We start from the raw sequence: 15308 nt of genomic DNA on the forward strand, positions 1-15308 counted from the left end.
GCCTCTCTCTTTCTCTCTGCCTCTCTCTCTCTGCCTCTCACTCTCTCTCTGCCTCTCACTCTCTCTCTCTGCCTCTCTCTCTCTCTGCCTCTCTCTCTCTCTGCCTCTCACTCTCTCTCTGCCTCTCTCTCTGCCTCTCTCTCTGCCTCTCACTCTCTCTCTGCCTCTGTCTCTGCCTCTGTCTCTACCTCTCTCTCTGCCTCTGCCTCTGTCTCTGTCTCTCTGTCTCTCTGTCTCTCTCTCTCTCTCTGTGCTTATGTGAACACATCTTATTTCCTTTATACTTTTATCCTTGATGAACATTTTAGTTAAATCTATCTTTTAAATTTTTTAAAGTTGAGAACATAGCTAAAATTATCCCTTGAATGCCCTGCTCTCAACTACTATAATTTTATGATACTAGTGATCATATATTTGTCTATTTGCATGGAATGCAAGCATTCTAGCACTGGATTAGATTCTCAGATTACTGCTTTTAACTATTTCCACAAAGATAATTCCTGGATTATTACATGTGGATATATTCATTCATTCATTCATTCATTCATTCACTCATTCATTCAGTGGAACAGTTATACCTTTTCCATAACATCTATGCCATTTCACACTATCATACATGAGTTCCTCCAGATAATTACACATCTTCTATAACTTATACTATTTTCCTATATGGTCTTATTTTTTTGCATTTAAAACTTTTATTTTGTATCTGGTGGATTGTTTATAGCAGCTACCATATGTGTTAAGTGACACCTTGGTGAGATGCCAATTTATAGTTTGATGAATTTCAGCATTTCGTTGTAATTTTGTGTATTATTTTAAGAAAGTACTTTGTCTTTCTCTTATATCATGTTGTTGCCTTTTTATTGTTGGGTTCATCACTATATTTTTAGTGTTAACATCTTATCAGGTATATGACTGACAAACATTTTCAATTTTATAGTTTCCATTTTTAATTTATGGAAATGGTACTGAGTAGATGTTTATTTTGTATTTCACAACTTTTCTAAATTAATAGTTCTCACAGTGTTTGTCAAGTAGTCATTTACACATAAAGAGAATGTCAGTGATGTTATTCTTTCTCTTTTGGAAAGTGTTGGCTATTGCCTAAGACATAAGTGGTGCAGTTGCACCACTAGAATATTTTGACCGGATGATCCTTACTGTGCTTTGAAAGACTTATGGCTGGGGAGATCTAGCAAGTACCTCTCTCTACTCACAGCTTGTATAGAACCTTCTAGTATGTAATTTTAAATGAACTTATAAAATATGTTTCTCTATGCCTTTTTAAAAATAATCTGTCTACTTTATTTTCTCATGTATTTTTTAGGTCATTTTTGTTGTTGTTGTTGTTTTTTGGATAGGGTTTCACTGTGTCTTTAAAGAGAAATTGCTGGTTTGAAACTCATCTGTATCCAAAGCTGGCCTTAAACTCATGGTAATTTTCATCCTTTAGTCTCTTAAGCACTGGGATTCTGAGCCTGTGCTATCAGAGCAGATTCTTCTACTTTCTGTGACATCACTGTTTTTTCCATGTGTTATTCTTTTTTTCATGTGCTTGCATATCTCATAATTGATATTTTCTTTTTTAATTAGATATTTTCTTCATTTACATTTAAAATGCTATCCCCTTTCCTAGTTTCCTCTCCCAAAGTACCCTGTGCCCTTTCCCTGCCCTGCCCCCCAACCCATCCACTACTGTTTCCTGGCCCTGGCATTCCCCTATACTGGGGCATATAATCAAGGGCCACTCCTCCCATTGATGGCTGAATATGCCATCCTCTGCTACATATGCAGCTACAGACATGAGTTCTGGGGATATTTTCATTTAATTATATATTTCAATTTAAACCGATATCCTATGACAATGAAACCTTTGATTTCCATAATGTTCTCTGCAGCCTTTGGCTTAATTCTGATTTGTAATGGATACATAGTAAATTGTACTTGCTTTCACATATTAAAATATTAACAAACACAGAGATGTCAGCTGGCAAGTTTCATGTCTCAAGTCTCTCGTGGTTTTTCTTCAGTGTTATGGTTGGTAATATTCCATTCTATTTTTCTGTGGACATTTTAACAAAGTATGGGAAGTGAAACAGCGGAGACATAGGCAGCATTATTTCACCCATATGAACTCACCAGGTTAAGCAGCTAAAGTTAAATGTGGTAAGGTATTTTTTCCTTTAACAAAATATTCACTTCTAACCTGAAACCTTATTTATCAAACAGGTAAAATATTTATCTATTGTTCCTGTGATCTTAAAACATAAATTTAAATTTGTTTTATCTTTATAAAATTCACCCTCCCCTTTTCCTCATTCTTCTCATCTTGAATTATCACATAATGTCTTAGTTTCTGATATTTAATAAATTGTCTACAAATGGCTTCCATTGTATTAATCCACCCATCCTTTAAAGATGATAGATAACGGGAAAGAATGGGAAATGTTTGATGAAGCAGTTTTGGTTTCAGTTGCATGGATACCACAGGATGTGCTTACACAAACAAAGAGAGCCTTGTGTAACTTCTCATGGGGAAACATGAACAGACTACTGCTCGTTATGGATAGCATACTAGAAGACTCAGTCTATTCCATTCACTTATGAGTTTACTCTGGTTGCTAATAAGGATATGGGTAACTATAAATAAAGTAAAGGGGCTACCAAAAATCCTACACATGGGTGAAAACTCATGAGAGGGGCATCCTTAGTGGTCCTTGCCCAGTCAGTAAGCAAGAATATACACCAGTCTATTGTTTCTCTTCCCATGTATGTGTTTGCTACTTAACAAATGCTTAGAGAGGCCCTTGTAATTGTTCTTTAGCATTGGACAATTTTGTGGGTTCCTGACACTTATTGGGAATGTTGAGGAGAGAATGCTTTAGTTTGAAGAAATAGCTATGCAACAGAGAGCTGACTGAGTTTAAAATAATCTGCTTAATTACATATTAGAATAGTTGTGTTCAAAGGTAACAATCTACCTAACTTAAAATGGTGCACTGTCACAGCCAGACATGTTTTGAGTTTGGACAATTCCTTAAGTATTAGGACCCAATGTGACCTTTGTTTTTGTTATGAACACAAATTACAGAGCCTAGAAAAACTCATTTATAAAATAACTTTTATTTTTGGTTATGCTATGTCAATGAGTTAATTATTCTCTCACTGAAATTACTCATCGTGGCCAAATAAACTTAGTTACTTTAAGCTAACTATCCTGTATACATTGTCCCTTTAAAAGCATCAAATTTAAATATTTTATTCTGAAAAGACCTCAGTTCCTTTGAGAGGGATACGAGTTTAAGTTTAGTGTGTGTTAATTTATAAGGAACATTTTACTAATTGAATTACTTCTCAGAAAGCTAATTACTATAGGAAGAATCTATGTTGCTACAGTTGTTTTTTTCAATCTGCACAATCTAATTGAATTGAAGTAGTAAGTTTTCGTGTAAATTTGGTCTATGTGTGTTTTCTGACACTCCATTATATATGCACAGTTGCATGGTGTGTGTTCAGAAACTAACATTTGCCCTTTGTCCTCATTAATATCACCTATAATAGTAAGATAATGAAAGTGAAGGCTCATAGCTTCAATTGCTGTACCAACTCTAACTTTATGTAAGTTTATTAAATTGTGTGGCTTTGGGGCTGGCAAGAAAACATATATTTTATGTATGTTTATTTTTTTTTTAGTTTGTAATTGCTGCATGTAACTATATATTCATACATTGTTTTGATGTTTTGCAATTTAGACAGTGATAAAGAATAATGAAAGCAATGTGAGAAAAATGATTGAAGTAAAATTTGACAGTGCCATGGATATTTTAGATTGGTGGAGTAGTAAGAGTGTGGACTACATTGTCCATGAAATCCACACACAATGCATGGATTTAAAATCCTTTCAACTATTCTTTCTCAAATGTATCACATGGAAAACTTGGAGATGGAAATAATAAGGCTACTATAATGGACAATACTCGCAGAATACTAACATAATCTGAGTCAGACATTCTGCCGATCACTTTTCATGTGTGAACATAGAAATAGAAACATTGCTTCTCCCTTTCTAATAGAGCATAATGTCTCAGAGAGTTTGGGTATTTACCCAAATCTCATAGCAACTAATATGTGATGAATCCAATGTTTCATTCACAGTTGCTATGATGAGTGATAATATTTATCACTATCTATCTATCTATCTATCTATCTATCTATCTATCTATCTATGGTATATATATATATATATATATATATATATGGTATATATATATATATATATATATATATATATATATATACCATATATATATATATGGTATATATATATATATATATATATATATATATATATATATATACACACACCCATATATTGATGTGCATGTGGAATGTCAGGTCAGATATTAAGCTTGGGTACAGGCTAATTATAATATAGAGTACTCTAAAGCAATAGTAGAGAAAGAGTAAATTCATGTTGCTAAGGAATAAATCATACATAGAAGGTATAATTTCAGTGCTTATATTTTTAAGTGGAATCCATTCCTTACTGTTGTGTCTGCCATATGCTAGAATAGGAACAGAGGTAGCTAGTTTTATTTGTCATTAAAAAAATTATCCTTTAAACTTGTAATATATAAATAAATATGTAATAAAAAGGAAAATGAATTCAGCAAAATCATGGAGGAGGTCATTGTTGTGACCATGTGTATTTTAGTTTCACAAACAAAATAACTCATCCATTCTGAACTTGTCTGTTCCTTAACCACTGAGCCATCTCTCCAGCCCCTGGACTTGTCTGTTCCTTATGAGTGATCTTGGATACAGTTACCCTGCTCTAATGTTAATAATTTGGCAATGGAACTTTTAACATTATATATATATATATATTTAATTACATGACTTGAACAGTTAAATTTTTCATCTATGAAGTTTTGATGCTTTACATATTTTTATGTAATAAGTGTATATTTTATATTTTTAATTTATTGTATTTTTCAGTAGATTTCTTTTATTTTAATCTGGTATTTGTCACAGTCTCAAATACTTCAAGGTTAAATATGAAAATATACAATGGTACAAAACCCTGAGAAGCTCATTTTATAGAACATAGCTTCCAATTGGGAGGACAAAAATTACAGAATTACTCCCAGTAAATGTTGATAATTTTGTAAAATATCAAGTGCTTGGACTACACAGAAAATAAGAGCTGGAATATGGTCTCCTGGGGTCAGTCTTGCCAATAGGTGTTGCTGAGCAGTTTTGAACTTTGAGTTGAGTTCTAGCCAGACATAGAATGTAGCTTGTTTATTCTCTGTTAGGATAGTATTCACAGGCAGAAGTTCAGATTCTCCATTCATAACCTCAGTCTCGGTGTACTGTTCTCTAGAGGAAAGTAATAAACAATGATGATTAGACCTACTTGTTATTTCTTCAAGTAGTAATTAAAAGAAATTGGGGTTTTTTTGAAATCATGAAGGCTTTAGAGGAAAAAGTGAGATATCTCAGAAAATAATCTAATTTTGAAGACAAAGCTAGTATCTAGAAGAATATATAAGCAAGATTGCTCACTGAAGCTCAAGGTTATAGTGTAGTGACAGTAATTTTTAAAGCTTGCAAAATGTTGCTACCGTAGATAAATCAGATTAGTCCCATATTTTATCATTGATGAAAATATATTTTAAAGTCTTCCCATTAAAACAGCTAGCAGATGCTCTTGCATGCTCAAAGGGCAGACCAGACACAAATTAAACACACTCATTCCCTGTTGTCTTCTCCCCAGATACAGAAAAATTAAATGGGAAAATGAAAATATATTAGCGATTTTTCCCAAATGATTGACTGTGGTTTAAAAGCAAAACAAAGGGAAAAATTCATAGAATAGCAATGCCAACTTCCCCTGAGAAGAAAGAATTAAAGAATTAGAAAGCCACAGATGAAAAGGCAGTGAGCTTTGTAATAAGTGCTGACTATAGACACAGGAGTGAAGCCCATAGGCTCAGCCAGCAAGAAACTTCAGCACCCACCAGAGTGAAGTCCTCTGGCTGGAAGTGGCCAGAGCTGTGGCCCAGTACATTGGTAGAGGGGAAATGACACTTACGGAGAATCATCTGGTGTAATGATCAGGCGTCTGTTTCTTAGTGTTAGACATACTGACTAAAACTGTGTAAACCACGTTTGCTAGTCACACATACTGGATAATCCAGACGGAATGCCATTCAACAAAACAACTAACCACAAGTCCTCAGAAGCATCATCACAAAAATCGTGAGACTAGGGACCTCTCCCAGATTAAAGAAGTGTAGAAAGCAAAGCTGGTAACTTGGGTGAATTCTGAACTGGTTGATAGCACTCAAATGAATTAACTTTCTTTTGATAATTTCATATCTATGTGTGTGTGTGTATTTATGTACTATATAGTGTGTCTATAGATCCAGTGTATATGTAGGTACGTATCCTATATATATTGTATAAATATACATGTCTCTCTACATATAAAATTGACAAAATAAAATTAATTCATATTTATATATACATATATGTCATACTTTGTGTATTAGTTTTTGTTGTTGTGATAAAATATCATGACCAAGGCAACTCATAGAGGAATGTGTTTATTTAGATTTATAGTTTCAGAAGGACTAGTCTATTAGTATTTATATAGATGTTCCAGTTGATTTGGATGGTTGATGTAATAGTATGCATTCTCCAATTGATTCCCTTGGTTTCTTTGTTGCAAATCAAGTGAACATACAGGTGTTTGTAATCATTTTTGGACTTTTACATTTGACTGACCTGTTTTTATAACTATGCCTATTCTGTGTCCTTCCACATTGTTATTTCCTTTCCAAATTATTTTGACTATTCTTACCCTTGTACTTTGCATGTGAATTTTAATGCCTTGCTCATGTTTTTTTTAAAAGATCCCCCATATGCAAAGACAAAATTAATGTTCATACTGAATCTAATCTATGGATTAATTTCAGGGAGATTACAGCTTAATATTCACACTTGCAGTCATGAATACAGCATATATCTCCACTGATTTGGGGCTCTATCCTTCCAGCTGTGCATGTGGGCACAGGAGATGTTAAACATCATTCATTCAGTCAACTGCACTGTGACAAATAGTCACAACTCACTCCATCTTGACAAATCCCAACATGCAGTCACCAGTGGCAAGAAGAACCAAACTAAAATGTATCCTCAAAAAATTAACAATTACACAGAGATGGCTGCCAATGACAGCAACTGAGACAAAATTCTAGACAAGATGGTCTGGATTGTAGTTAAATTGAAACTTTCCTGTTCATATACAGCAACTTTGGGACAGCGCCTCATAGTTAAAATCTAAGTGATACAAGATGAATAAAAAAGTTGAAATGATTTATCTGAGGTAACAGATGGGTAGATTATAGAAGATTCTGTCCTGATGTGTACAAATCCCTCCTTCCCTGATGGTGCCATGGCATATAGTTTTAAGATAACTGAAATGGAGGCTGATACGCTAGGTTACAAAATGTCCAGGTGCTATTTGGAAGTACTTCTTAGTAGGAAGTGCCTTGGAGATAAATAGCAGGAGTTAGCATGTAGCATACAATCACAAAATTGTCATTTATTTAGACATGTGCTAAAATACATATTGGCTAACTAATAAAAACCAGCTCTTTCTAATTGTGTTTAAGAGAAAGAAAGCTTATTGTCAAGGCAATGTGAGTAGTTTGACTTTTAATAGGATCAGTATTATCTTATTCTCAATGTTAATTCCCCATTTATTTTAATTGCCTGCCTTTAAGTTATATGTGACACAGGTTTAGGAAAATGATACAGGGTTTAACTGCGTAGTATTGTAGTTTCTGACTCTCCAGTCTATTTCTGTTAAGCCAGTGAATTCTCATGATGATCTTCACACTAACTCTTTTTCTCAACTAGAATTTTGCAGAATAGTTTAGAGTGATGCTTAGAGTGATCCACTGAACTGATTTTCCCCTACGACTATCTGAAATGCCTTTAGAACATTAGTATGTCTGTATTATTAAAATAGAAGTCTGGTGGTCAAATTAGATGCTGTTTGATGAAGTAACTTCTTCTTTTTTTTTTTTTTGTCTTTTTTTGTAATAGTTTTTTATTGGATATTTTCTTTATTTACATTTCAAATGTTATCCCCTTTCCTGGTTTCCTTTCCAAAATACACCCTCCCCCATCCCCTCTCCCAACCCCTGCTCACCAACCTCCTCACTCCTGCTTTCTGGACCTGGCATTTCCCCACACTGGGGTATAGAGCCTTCACAGGACCAAGGGCCTCTCTTCCCATTGATGTCTGACTAGGCCATCCACTGCTGCATATGCAGCTGGAACCATGAGTCCCACCATGTGTGCTCTTTGCTTGGTGGTTTGACTAGTTCATGGCGAGAAGATGTGCAAAACCAGAGACTTATTTAAACTTTTTGTATACATGACATTCTTATACTTTTCTTATAAGTGTTCATAGCATATATCATGATAGGCACTGAATTAGGATACATAAATCCCAACCAAGTTTGGAAAAACTCAGGCATTGTGAAGATTGAATAGCATTTCTTATATAAAGAATTATCCAGATCTGGGAATAAATCCCAGAGGCACGATTTATAGTCCATTCAGTCATTCACTATTTGTGCCCTGGTACAGATCTAGCTTCTCAGGCTTCTGGAATGATTAAGACGTGACTCTCATTTTTTTTTTTAAAGCCCTCAAGTAGGTCATTGTGAATTGATTTTAAAATAGATTTGTAATTATCTTTTTTCAAATGAGTATTTGGTTCTCCTGTTAGTCATTCAAATGAAGGGGAGAGAGCAATTCCTTTGTGCCCATAGGCTTCTAATGGATCAAGCATGTCACAATATATATGTTAATGCTTTATTCATAATATATTGCTTTATGTGGTTTACAAGTTGCATTTGCATTATTTATTTAATTTCCATAATAGTTCTGATTATATTAGGCATATATTAAGAACTCTGTTTATAGTTAATTAACTCAGGCAAGGAGAAGTGCTGTAAGTGTGTGCCTGATAACCAGCTCATTTTTCTAGTCTCACTTCCATCTCCCATCCTCTTAGACATTTTGGTTAGTCTTCTTCCTCTCTATAATGACTCAGTTTTCCTTGATTCCATTTCCAGTTTCATGAGTGCGTGAGTGTGTGTGTGTGTGTGTGTGTGTGTGTGTGTGTGTGTGTGTGTGTTGGTCTAACATCCATGTATGAAAAAAAACATGAAGAATTTGTCTCTCAATGTTTGACTTCTTTCTGTTAACATCACGATCTACACTTCTATCATTTTTCCTGCTAGTACTGTGTCTTTTCCCCTTCCTGGCTATAAACTCCCACTCTATGTGCATAACATTTTCTCATTCATTCATTTATATTCATCTAGGCTACTTCAATTTCATAGCAATTGCAGATAATGACAAATAGATATCAATGTAGGGGTATCTCCATGATAGGACTCTGAGGCTTTCTGACTATAAATTGGACAGCTGAACCATAGGGTAATTACAGTTTTATACTTTTGAAAAACTTCTACACTGATATCTACAATGGCTGAAATAGTTCACATTTCTCCCAAAAGTACATAGGGTTCCTCTTTCCCTGTATCCAACATTTGTTGTTATTTAATAGCAGGACATCATTAATACCCATCCTCATCTGAATGCAAAATCTCATGGGGTTGTTCTGTTCTCATTCTTTCTATGTGCTCCTGCTGTCATATGAGAATGCCATTCATCTGTCCACTAAACATGTCAAATTCTCAAATAGTAGGATTGTTGTAGACACTCCTGTGCTTAGAATGTTCCTTTAAGAGCCAGTGGTGCCAGGCGGTGGTGGTGCATGCCTTTAATCCCAGCACTTGGGAGGCAGAGGCAGGTGGATTTCTGAGTTTGAGGCCAGCCTGGTCTACAAAGTGAGTTCCAGGACAGCCAGGGCTATACAGAGAAACCCTGTCTTGAAAAAACAAAAAACAAACAAACAAGAGCCAATGGTTTGGCCTTTCTGGTATCTATACCATCTCTGCTCCTTAGAGTGGCTTTCCTCTACAACATCCAGATAAATGTTTTTAAATTTGCTGTATTTTCTTTGTGGACTACAACATTATTTAACATTCTTTTCATTTATCTATGCTTTGTTTATAAATTCCCTTAGAGCAGGCTTTTGATCCACTCCTCAGCACTGCCAACCACATACCAGGAACAAATTAAACATATGTTGAATAAATCACTGCATGAAATCTTAGATTTGATATGCTATTTATTTCAATACTGAGAAAACCGAGTGCCTATCATTTTAAATTTGTATTTATATCTTACCTAAAATAACCTTATGCATTCTTCTTTGTAAAACAACAGAAAAATTAAGTTATTTAATTCTTTGATATCTATCTTCCTGCAAATAAATTTTGTAGAGAATGAGTGTTTTCAAAGAATGAGTTAAATCAATGAATGCATTCCAGGAGTCTGTGATGATACAAAATAACTATATTTCTTCTCACACCCACAGGACTATACCTTGACCATGTATTTTCAGCAAGCCTGGAGAGACAAGAGGCTGTCTTACAATGTAATTCCTTTAAACTTGACTTTGGACAACCGAGTGGCAGACCAACTCTGGGTGCCTGACACCTACTTCCTGAATGATAAGAAGTCATTTGTACATGGAGTGACTGTCAAAAACCGTATGATTCGATTGCATCCCGATGGCACTGTCCTGTATGGCCTCAGGTATGTAGTATGGGTCTTAAAATTTAACTTTTCCTGAAAAAAGAAAATTCAATGGCCTCTTGTCAGTGGCTATATTGTGCTATTTTCTTTATTCCTTCTGCAGTTCTTCTAAAAAAATTAGTTAAATCTTCTATCAGGGAAATATGAGAGCTTAGAACGCCATGTGTACAGAGGACTAAGCTCCAGATAAGACTTAGCTACTGTTGTGTCTTACTTCTTCTGAATTATCTCCCAGGATCAGCTGCTGATGCTGAAGCTGCTTTCTTTAAGGAATAGGGATAAAGAATATCAAAACAGCTGAAGCACAGGATTTCTCAAAAATTGGAAAACAGAAAAGCCTGACTGCTGAGTGATTGTCTGGACGTGGCAGATGCTCCTGAGCTGCTGAACTGGGTCATAGTCCTCTGGTGACAGAGAGGAATGGCATGCCCTCTAGTCCTCCAAGGAGCAATCTGACTTGTAAATAAAGACCCATCTCATGTTTATTAATGGATAATTTACACTTTCAAGTGTGCTTCCAGAAAAGCACTGCAATACCAGGCTATTTGGATGGGAATATTTTGTAAAGAAAGCTAGTTTAACTTCAATTAAATCCAATGGGTGGAGCTCTTGAAAAATATGAAAATATATTTTTATTCTGAAATGATTTCAATTCAATGTGAACATTTTTACTTGCATGGTAGAAGGAAACCACTCTATGTGTCAGTGTTTTCAAAGGCCTCTGATCTATTATTTTGCATGAAATATTTTGTATTCTAAAAATATTACAGTGTGAACATTTTCTTCGCATGGGAGATGGAAACCATTCTAAATGTCAGGTTTTTCTATTGTCTCCAATCTGATATTTTGTTTAGTCACGTGGCTATCCTGTGATAATAATGATGATGGTGGCAATGGTAATATCCATCAGTTGATCTTCCTCAGGTGTCAAATGCCGAGCTAAGTGTTTTCTACAGATTATACAGTTACCACCTCCACACCCTGTCTCCATTTGGTATTTCTTGGTTTGTGTTATCCACAACACCTGTGGCCTGAACATTTAGGATGGAAATTAGTAAAAATGAAAGATAGGTTTCAAGTTATGCACCATTATAACTAGAGTGATAAAGTCTTACTTGCTGAGCTACTCTGTCCGACCTGAGGAACAGGTCAGTCTTTTCCTCACACATCCATGTTGCAGCTAACTTTATGCCTTTGTAGCCATCTTAACTGTCAGGGCAGATATCATGAAATTACAATAGCTGTGTTTAAATAACCTTCTCTTTTTATTAATAACAGCCCTGAAGTACACGGGTACTAGGGCTGGCAATTTATATAGATCAGGAAGAAGCTGTAGAGATATCATGTTTAGTGAACAGGTAAATTTTTATATGTCTTTATAAAAAAAATCCCAGCAATATGCTAAGGCTGTTAATATCTAAAGAAAGACTAAATCTTTGCTCATGAAATTGTGAAACAGGAAAAATAAATTCATTGTCAAACCTAAAACTGGTAAAGTTATAGCCACAATAAATGATAAGTATTAGTTAAAATGAGTCATGCATTCCAGCTGTGGATGGGAACAGGAACAGAAAATATATACCATCTGACAAGAGTGTGTTGTGTGTTGTGGGTTGTATGAGAAACATTGAGCCTGTATGATGACTTCATCAAGGGGTAGCAAGAGTGTCAACACCCCATGCACTGAAAGTGATAGGGATTTATAAAGGTTTAGGGATGGGTTTGATTAAGTCATATCCCGGAGAGGATACACTTGTGACAAGGCTGAAGCTCTGATTCTCAAAAAATGGAAAAGAACTGATTAAAGAGAAAAGTGTGCTACTACCACTATTTACTTGCTAGCTATAACCTAGCTCTCCTATAGGATGCCCCCCAGAAATCCCAAATTCATAAGTGTAAAGGATGTACGAAATGGTATATGAAGGGCAGTTGAACTCTGGCACTGAACATCATCATAGTGTTGTGCCAGGGAAATCTTAGTGATCCCCAAACACACATACAGGAGCCAATTTGATATAACTCACAGCAGGGTCTGTATTCTATTTGAGGTCTCATGCACCCCGGCCCCCATTCCACCACTGTCATGCAGAACGGTTTTGGTGGTGTGGGAGCTCCGGATGTCTATGGAGCAAGGCTTTATAGTAAGTAGCAAGCAGGGAATACGTGTGAAAGCATCTAATTGGAAAGCTACTGTGGCCTGTAATATAATTGGCTGGTGCTAGGAGTCATATCACAAACTTAATTTCTGCTCCCCTTTGCATTGGTGGTTGGTAGGGAGGAGGTGGTCTTGTAACCTGGGGGTACAGGTTTGTTGGGGGAGTAACCTGGAGACGCTGGTCTTGTTGAGGGTGTCACCTGGAAACGCTGGTCTTGCTGGGGATTAGCCTCAAGACTAGAGCTTGGCTCAGGTTTTGTTGGGGGACAACTTGGAAACTAATGCTAGGTAGCAGCCTGTTGGTTTACCTGAGTTCAAACTTAGATCAGGGTCTCTAAAATGGAGTCTGAAATTAAAAGATTTGGAATCTCATCAGCAGTGGATCTCATAAGGAGATAACATGCACAAAGTGAATAAGCTATCAAGTCATTGAAATGCACAGACAGATTATATCAGAAAGCCAAGGTAGCAATCTTTTCTTTGCATGGTTTTTACTATTGCCTTTGATAAAAATGAAAAATTACCTGGAAGAGGAAAAGCTAAAGTCCTATTAATAATACTCGATGTATCTGTGTTTCCTTCATGTCTGCTATATAAATGATTATGTACAAGCTACATTTTTACTTCTAATATAACTTCTAAATTTCAATTTTTTTGGCCAGAGCATGGGTAAAATGGGCAAGGATTAAGCACGTTCTGGGTGTTTGATTGAATTAATCTAGATACTGTCCAGTTGTGGGAATACTTTACTACTGTTGATGAACTAGCATTCATTGAAGCTGCAATTGATGAGTTTCTGAAATACTTTATGAATGAAGCTGCAAAGAGTTGTAGAAGAGTGTCATTGGATTGGTTAGAATCATTAGAGTAATTCATGGAAAATGACAAGTTAGTAAAAAAAGATTTTGTCATACACTTGGTAGAAATCTGGGATACCATACTGGATGCTATCAAAAAGTGGTAACAAATAAATTAGAAGGTTGTGTGTTGACTGTGTAGGAAGAAAAGAAATATAACTGATGGGTGAGTTAAAATGCATCATGTTTGCCATGTAAGAATGGGGAACCCAAAATCAGGTATAGTCTTGTCTGTCTGTCATCCAGTGCTTGTACAGTTAGATAGTATATAGAGGCAGGAGAATGACTCAAATGCTCAGGACAAATAGTCTGGTGTATGAAGCAGTGAAAAACAAGGAGACCCTGCCTTGTATAACAAGGTAGAAGGTGCAGACTTACACCTAGAATTTTATTGTGACCTCTTATCTATGCCATGGAACAGTAAGCCACCTCAACATATATAAGTGCACATATCATATATACATAATAATCATACATATATTTTTTGGCTTTCCCTTCTCTTTCTTCCTTTTTTTTTTATTTTTTAAAAATTAGGTATTTTTTTCATTTACATTTCAAATGCTATCCCAAAAGTCCCCCATACCCTCCCCCCCAACTCCCTTACCCACCCACTCCCACTTCTTGGCCCTGGTGTTCCCCTGTACTGAGGCATATAAAATTTGCAAGACCAATGGGCCTCTCTTCCCAATGATGGCTGGCCATGCCATCTTCTGCTACATATGCAGATAGAGACACGAGCTCCGGGGGTACAGGTTAGTTCATATTGTTGTTCCACCTATAGGGTTGCAGATCCCTTTAGCTCCTTGGTTACTTTCTCTAGCTCCTCCACTGGGGGCCCTGTTTTCCATCCAATAGCTGACTGTGAGCATCCACTTCTGTGTTTGCCAGGCACGGACATAGCCTCACAAGAGACAGCTATATCAGGGTCATTTCAGCAAAATCTTGCTGGCATATGAAATGGTGTCTGCGTTTGGTGGCTGATTATGGGATGGATCCCCGGGTGGGGCAGTCTCTAGATGTTCCATCCTTTGGTCTCAGCTCCAAACTTTGTCTCTGTTTGGAGCTGATAATCATACATTTATGTTTACACAGGTTTACTATTTTCTTTTGCTTCTGCATCTGAATGTTTATCAATCTCTTTTGTTTATTGGTATTAAGATAAATAGTTTTCCTGGGTGTAGAAAACTTGGATGCAAGTGTCAGGACTTGAAACACATCTGTTTCTCCATGTGCTTCTACTTTTTAGTGTTTCCATTGAGAAGCCAAAAATTATTATGATGGAGCTGCCTTCGTATATGCCTTAAGCCTTCTATCTTGAAGTTTCCAGTATCCTTTCCTTATTCTGTGTGGTATAAGATTACATGAGTGCTTCTTCTCTAGTCCCATCCACTTGATGTTCTCTATGCCTCTTAGGCCTCAATGGGCATCTCACTCAGAGATTGGGAAACTTTCTCCTGTAATTTTATTAAAAACACTGCCTACATGTTTAACATAGAATTATTCTCCTTATTTTGTGTCCATAATTCAAAATTAAGTATTTT

At 36.0% G+C, this 15308-nt stretch overlaps 1 protein-coding gene across 2 annotated transcripts in view; it reads left to right on the forward strand.

The window, feature by feature from the left end:
• Gabrb2 (gamma-aminobutyric acid type A receptor beta2 subunit) overlaps nt 1–15308 on the forward strand; it is a 207480-nt gene that overhangs the window by 56507 nt on the left and 135665 nt on the right. For both annotated transcript variants that reach the window (XM_021176879.2, XM_029483941.1), the window contains exon 5: nt 10535–10755. In XM_021176879.2, the coding sequence (XP_021032538.1) occupies nt 10535–10755 (221 nt within the window). The remainder of the gene's footprint in view (nt 1–10534; nt 10756–15308) is intronic.

Source organism: Mus caroli, chromosome 11 (genome assembly GCF_900094665.2).
Source record: "Mus caroli chromosome 11, CAROLI_EIJ_v1.1, whole genome shotgun sequence".
Classification (NCBI taxonomy): Eukaryota; Metazoa; Chordata; class Mammalia; order Rodentia; family Muridae; genus Mus; species Mus caroli.